The sequence below is a fragment of the Pinus tabuliformis genome, chromosome 9, assembly GCF_031772625.1.
Source record: "Pinus tabuliformis cultivar Carrire ecotype Pingquan chromosome 9, CPIR1, whole genome shotgun sequence".
Taxonomy (NCBI): Eukaryota; Viridiplantae; Streptophyta; class Pinopsida; order Pinales; family Pinaceae; genus Pinus; species Pinus tabuliformis.
This window is the reverse complement of record NC_142307.1, coordinates 1,534,339,397-1,534,347,177: the sequence shown is the minus strand read 5'-3', so window position 1 is coordinate 1,534,347,177 and position 7,781 is coordinate 1,534,339,397. Positions and strand designations below refer to the sequence as shown.

General features: G+C 40.3%; 1 protein-coding gene across 7 annotated transcripts in view; it reads right to left on the bottom strand.

Annotated features, from left to right (window-relative positions):
* Nucleotides 1-719: 719 nt before the first annotated feature.
* The window catches only part of LOC149154467 (ZIP metal ion transporter family), a 311,479-nt gene continuing 304,417 nt past the window's right edge, over nucleotides 720-7,781 (bottom strand). For all 7 annotated transcript variants that reach the window (XM_089439031.1, XM_089439034.1, XM_089439032.1 and 4 more), the window contains 3 exons: nucleotides 1,557-1,613; nucleotides 1,338-1,455; nucleotides 720-1,183 (listed from right to left, as the gene is read on the bottom strand). In XM_089439031.1, the coding sequence (XP_089295157.1) occupies nucleotides 1,138-1,183; nucleotides 1,338-1,455; nucleotides 1,557-1,613 (221 nt within the window). In that variant the 3' untranslated portion in view covers nucleotides 720-1,137. The remainder of the gene's footprint in view (nucleotides 1,184-1,337; nucleotides 1,456-1,556; nucleotides 1,614-7,781) is intronic.

The window sequence follows — 7,781 nt, the reverse complement described above, 5'->3', positions numbered from 1 at the left end:
TGACCTGCTCCACTGAAAGGAGAAATTGCTGCGGCTGGAACAGTCCAAGCTACACAGGTAAACTGATAAAAAGGAACCAAATATTGCATTGTCTTTCGCAGATGTGCGGTCATCCACATAAGCAGTAGTTTAGTACAACTTGTGAAGCAATATAACTTGAGGATTCTTGGTGATGACGAACATTCAATAAACTCAAATGACACATCCTTTTTATGACAATCGAAGTGTTAATCAATTTATGCAGAATCCAATATTTCATACCAAATCCAAACCTATTGAGATCCAATGTCATAGAGCATGTTTAGAACATAGAAATTGAAGTGTTATTATTGCAGGATTGAAGATCAGATAGTAGACATATTCATGAATGCATTAAGCAAGGACACGTTTCAAAGGTTTAGGGAAGATCTTGGTGTAAAAATAGGCAATATGATCATTAAATGGACGTTTTAGAATAAATAATGCCCAGTTTAGATAGCCACCCTATTTTGACAAAAAATAGTTTAGGATACAATTTTTGAAATTTTATGACCATGTGAAGAAAGTAAGCTAAAAACATTTTTTAGGAGGGGGGAAATTATCCAAGGTTATTATTTCAAGCCAAAAATATATCATCAATCAATTCGATAACAATTTTCTATTATAGATACATATAATTCAACAGAAAATCATTGAACTGAATGATATAAGCCTTACCATGTTTCTTGAGAGCTAGAACAGGAAGGAAATCTGGCATTTGATAAATAATTAAATAATTATATTCAATATTGTAAACTGGACAAAGCAAGCGAAAAGTCTTGCAATATTTTATCAGCCAAGTCAATCGACAATGAAAATCATGGCACATAAAAGTAACGACTAGAATTTGAGTCTTCAATGTTTCTCTACCTTGCCACTTGTGTAAATGACACTAGCATACACAGTCGCAATCATATTTTTCCATTTTGTCAGTCATTGAATTTCAGTGGAGAACTGAATTTCTGGGCAATCTCAAATGCTTGCTTTTAGTTTGTACTTGATTCATGGAGGCTAGTAGCCTTCATGTGTGGAATTTGCTCCTTGCCATCAACGGAATAGCTATGGTATCCAGGATGAGCATAAAAAAGTAATTGAGAGAACCAAGTCCGACGTCAAACATTATAAACTCATCTCCTTGGGTAAGCTGATCTCCAAGAAATATAAGCTGCCATAAAAAGAAAACACATCACAGGAATGCTTCTATGGAGAGAGACGCATGCAAATGTCTGTTCATAAAGCATGCCAAGAGAATATGACTTTCAAAAACAAAACTGCCAGTAGTACTGAAGACAAGAAAACACACGATTGCTAGGAAGTACCTGGTGGACATTACAGCCATGCCTATGAAAACAGCTTTGATGGCTTGCTTCTGACCTGCATAATCAAATGCTAGTGGTAACATTTCATGAAGGGTGAGAAAAGCCATCACACCTCCAACTGCAAGAGAAACATGAAAATATATCATGAGAACTAAACAGGCTAAATTGTTACCACCAATGAGATTTCAAGTATGTACTACAATAAGATTTGCATCTTACCAGCCCCAAGTAGACCTTCCAAAATTTCTGGGGATAAGCTGCTTGGAAATAGATAAGCTGCATCGGATTCATGATCTAGGTAAGAATATTGCTCACTTGTTACAGTATTTCACAAATCCACCAGAAGATCCACCCAAAAATGATGCAATCGTAATTATGCATTCGACAGGATATTTGTTCTCGATTACTTTAGGTTCCCATCACACAAAAAGTTGCCATTCAACAAAATTTCATCATAAAAACTTTTACAAGGTATGAAAAAGACTTATATTTGAGGATGCATTCAGCAGCACAAGGTTTGGGTGAAGAAATTATGTCATTGTTCTAGATGCATGCAGTAAAATAACTGTGCTCTATTTTGAAAAAGATGAATAACATGCAGATATTTTTAAAAGGAACCTTGCCTGGAGACACAAAAACTGGCTATGAAAGTATATGGTAGACTCTTGGACCAATCCAAGACTGTAAAAACCAATGAATATACTGGCATTCAATGAGAAACTAACTAGATATTGGACAGAACAAAACCAGCGACGCAAATATTTGTACTATGAGTTTCACAAACTATGTGCAGTGAATGTATCAAGTACAAATGAAATCATGAAATATGTTGAATCTGTCAACTGATCACAACTTAGAATTGGATAATCTCATGATTTTTAAATATGGTAATGATTTTGAACATAGTATATGAACTTCTGATGTTATTGACCAACTTAAAAATGCTTTTAATTTGAAGTTTCAGTGGTTATAAATTTACCATAGATTTAACCCCATTATTCCCTCCTCTTTTATACAGTCCCCCTCCTGCAAATTCTGTGAAGTTCCGCCAGAACACGCTGAGAAATTGGTTTTAAATTTTAATATAACATGTAACTGAACTAATCCAGTGTTCAGCTATTCCACTGATACTGTGGATATAATATATATTAAGTTGAAGAAATGACTCAAAAACATTTCATGTATCAATAAACCAAACGTCTTAAAGTTAAAAGTGAATTCCTGATATGGGCATTGATCTACAACTCCATAATCATGCATTTTACTAAGATAACTTGGTTGATATATAAGAAAAATGATACTAAAAGAGCAGACACTTGTGACCCTTCATCCTTGATTGTTATTTGGCCTTTGCATGGCACCTCGATGCTATCCCTTCAATGGATAACATGTCCTGCTATGGGAGCATAGTGCATGGATTTCCCAACTATGCACTCAAACCCAATTATGACCATGAGGCCTCCCAACATCTAAGGACTGATTATAGGTGTTGGTAATCCCCCCTTGTTTATACCTTTGCCTAAGTCCAGATGTATAAATGTGTTTTCCGCGTTTGATGATTAGAACTTGGGAAAGATCCCCTTCCTTGCTTTCATAGGTCATCCTTTGGTCTTGATTACTCGTTGGTGGGTTTCTTGGCTAGTCATTCTCCTCTTCCCTTGGATCAGCGTTGGCATTCGTGATTGATTTGATCTGCATGTGTTGTTTAGTGATGACCTTTTAAGATTCCTGATGCATGGGGTTGTTTTTGGGTTAACACAGGGTTGACAAGGTCAAACATGATCTTCCCCTTAACCTTCCTCTTGCTAGTGCAACATATATGGGTCGTACAAGTAGATCAGCACATGTCCCCTGTTACCCCTCTTTCAAAAAGGGCATCCCAAAATTTTTGAGAAAGGACCATGCCATTTGTGAGCCCAAATGAGTGCAATCTTATGGCCATGTAGGCCATGTGGGATGAAGTGTAAAAGTGTAACCTAGTTCCGCCTGGGTGAACAATCATGTCCAGTCTGCTCAATCTCATCTTTCATGGTGCTTTGTTCTATGGCTTTGTTAACTGCCTATTGGTGGGTGGTAACTCCCTACCTTTGTGGACATGCTTATGTCCTAGGTTGGTATTCGAGCATTATGGAGGTGGATCTACTAGGACACATGGATTAAAGGAGAGCTTGTTACTTAGCCATGTTAAGATGATTGCAACCATGTAAGGGTGGAAACGCTCATCTCATTATTGTCTTAGCGCACCTATCTTTTATTCCCCACATGGACCATTTATCTTATGTATGTTGTTGGGAAAATTGATTGTCCTTTAATTAGAACCAATTAATTACACACACACACATAAATTGTCAATCAGGGTATGTCTTTTTATTTCAAGGTTATTATGCAAAGTATATACAGGTAGCAATCATTAACTAACACTAGCTAATGTCAAACTCTCTAAGATTGTAATATTTAAAATTGAAATTAACAGCAAATAACAGATGCATGAACTAAAATACAACAAACAAAATATTTGTACAAGAGCACAAATCAGAAAACCCCAAAATCTGGGCAATAGTCCTGAGCCATTTTATTAATTATGCATGGAAAATCAAGTACAAGAGGATGAAATCCATAGAACCTGAGCTTGCTACAGCAAGCAACGCAAACCCCAGGTTAGAATGTGTAGGATCAGGTGTTGGAATTGGCCCAAATCTATAGCTCGAACTTACCCAGAAATTCCACTGCAGACTGCTGAATGGAACTAAACGTCCTGCTCAAAATAATACCTGGAATGCTCTAAAATTGCAGCGACAAGCTCCTCTCCTCAAACCCAAAAATACCCAGCAAAGGTTTGGCCTATCTCCAAGCCAAAGTCGAACCCACAAAATGGTGCAAATTCCCCAGCTAACTAGCAATTCGCCCTACTATAAGAATTTGGATTTCAAGCCCGAATATTGCTCGGAAAATTCTGTAAAATTAGTCAAAGACTCCTCTCAATAAACCTACAAAAACCAAGAAAGGATTTGGGCTGAATCCACCGACTCCTGGTGACCCCCAACAAGTGCAAATTACCCAATTTGGCGAGAAAATGCCTCACAAAATTGATACTATTGAATTAAGCCCAAATTCACCACTGGAAATCTCTCCCAACTTTGGCTAAATTCTCCCCTGAAGAATACCTCCAATCTCCAACCCTTATCTCTCCTCAACCTCTATTCCTCTAGTCCCTGTGCACTTCCAAAAATGTAGAATTTCGGCCCCAAGAATTCTCTCAACTCAGCCCTACTCATCACCACAAAATCTCCGGCTAAATTAGGAGAAAAACCCCTAGAAATCCTTCGATGTTCTGCTCCTCCATCACTGATCTCTCCACAAGCGATTTGAACCACTTCTGCGGCCTGGAAGAAAAACATACCAACTGAAATAACTCATAAATATGCCCAATGGAAACTCTGAATTGAGCTCCCCAAATTGCCTCACTAGGGAGATACTCAAAATTCTTCGAAATGAGTGTGGAATTCCCGCTCGGAAATTCCTTGTGCTGAAAAGCACGGTTGTCTTTGCTAAGCAGCTCAAGAAAACTAATGTTAAATTGTCAAATGATCAAAGATACCAAATGGAGGCCTCCAAGCTCTATTTATAATTGTTGGCCCTCTCTCCCTTGGTGGTCCCCACCTTCCACTAATTCGCACCCCTTCCTTTCTCTCTCTCTTCTCACTAGTGTGAATTGCTCCATTGGGTTGAATTTCCTTTTCTTGTGGCCCCCATATTCCAATAGAGCTATAATTTTCCATTTCTCCTAAGTCCCATACACCAAAAATGTCTCTAATGCCCAAATGACAAAATTATGCTATGCTTAGCACCTCCCCATTAAACTCCATTAATCCCCTCAAATGAAAAATCAAAATTGGGGATATTACAGTCCTCCCCACCAAAAATTGCTTGTCCTCAAGCAATGCATGAACAAGCGCCCTCTCTAATTGTGGATCCCCATTGTCACTACAAACTATACCAGGGTCCCAAATGTGCCACTCGATCGTCCCTGATCTCCGCACTATCCTATAGAGGAGTCCCTCGATGCCAAGATCCCAAGCCAACCTGATCAACATGAAGCGCCCCTTGCTCCACCCACTATCCTGCCAGATATAGGTGTTAGAAGCCCTCTGCCTACTGCCAATAAGTAGAGCACCCCGATAATGTAAAACTCTATCCAAATCCTCATGAATTTGCCCTACCGAGTAGCCCATCTCATGCACTATGATGGTGGGCCCCTGAAGATACAACCCAATCATTATGCGAATGAAGTCTCTCCTGCATGAGCTCCTCCTAATGGCCAACTTGCCATGTTGATGAAGTCCCCAATGCCATCAGCGAGTCACTAAAGCCCAATGGAAGATCTGAGTGACCTCCCCCTGTAGCAGCCAGCTCATCCCTAAAAGTCGGTGAGCTATCAAGTACTATGATGCTTGGGTCCCATGCTAATCTCATAAGGAAACTGTCTTGCCGACCCTGCAATACTCTGGTCATGACTGACCACCTAATATACTCGTACCAAAACCTCCTCCCCTATAACTCTCGGCCATAATATGTGTGATGATCGAGGTTATGCCCATCCTGCCAAGGTGACTCAGCAATGCCCGCACCTATCACTCCATGGCTGGTCCCAATCTTGAACAACCATCTACCTCGCCATATAATGAAGACCTCGGTCCATATGTCAACCTAACAATGAACTGGATCACCTGCTATCTTGAACGTACTCACTAATCACTAAGTGGTGGAGTGTCCCACCGATAATCTGGATCCCTGGATCCCATACCCATACTGGTGGTCTACAACTCCCCATCCTCACGGCCTGTTGTTGTAGCATGCTCCTAGCTATCCCCCTGTGCCTCGTCCTTGTCCCTTGTATGTATCCAATGTATGGGCATCCAACATCAAGGATTTGTCCTGCATATGACAAACTACTGTCCTCCTACCAAAGCACACTTGAGAAATCTGCTATCCCAACTCCTGGTGATGTAGCCAGATATTGCCTAGAGCCTAAGCATCCTCCTGCTAACGAGGACTACCATTCCCTGTACCTCGTGCTCACATAACACCTCGGGCTGCCCTATAGATAGTGCACCCTGCAGCTCACTCACAGTCACCTCCCTAAGCCTACCCCTGTCAGCTCGTGCCCTGACCAAATACCACCACTTAGAAGTCCCCCCTGGATACTTTGTGTCCCAACTAATTGTCTCGAGTGAGCTTCTCGTGTCTTATTGCTCGTGATGAAGGTATCAAGGGACAACACCCAACTCCTCTATGCTTGTCAATAATGTAGAAGTGAGAGAGGCACACGAGTCCCCATGGATATCATCAAATGATGCTCATTTGCGTCCGCATCAATCCTGGGTGTTCGATACTCAATGGCATGCAAGTCGTCTCTACCAGGCGGTCTCCCTGACGGCAATGCTCAAAAATCCCAATAGGAAGCATCACACATCACTACATACAGCCAAGCATCTCTACGCTCTCCTGCATAAGAATTTGTATCTTCGTGCCCCTTGGCACACGAATGCACCCAGGTGACTGTCGTCTGGCAAATTTGTCATAGATCTGGGTGCCCCTATACCTATCGGCTCCTCATTAACGATGGCGGTGTCTCCCAGCACCTCATCAACTTGTTGTGCGTTGCTATCACCTAAAAACTCAATCACGACCCCAAATACTTTATCAATGGATACCTCAACAATGGATGGCACCTACTCAACGGTGGACACCTCTGTGTCTCCCAACACCTTGTCAATGGATGGCCCTTAGGGTGTGTTGTCGCACAAAGTGTCTAAGCACCCGACAACACTCAGAGTAAGGGTTGTCACTCTCGATCCTTACTCCATTTAGGCTCTCTCCTAGGCAAGTCAAGGGGAGTAGTCCCTAAGATAAATGGATGAGAAAGCCTATGGAACACAGGGTCTAGGATACTTAAAGATGGAAAAACCGACGAATGTAAATGAATCTTGATTAACTCAGATGAATAGATTAAGCGCTAATGTAACCAAGACACGACCACAAGATATAAATAATTATAGACCAGTGCCTTTAATATTTGAATTAATCATCAACTAAATAAAACAACTTATCCAAAACAATTTTCCAATATGTGACGAATAATGACAATCATGAATAATCAATATAACGCCCAAAACTTTAACATCCAAGAGATCCCAGATTTAAAATGATTTTCGTTAACTGCCCAGATCTAGAACATTTAGCTTTCTCCAACAATCAATATGATTTAAAACGTTTATCGCACTTGACATGAAAAATCATGAAAATCTTAGATTTTGCTCTTAACACCAGAAACACCAAGAGATTTTAAGTTAGCAATTCAATCGTTCCTTAGAAAATTAATTAAATGCAGCAAATGAAGAAATCCAAAATTTTTTCAATGACAAAGTAAATCGAAAGGATCAA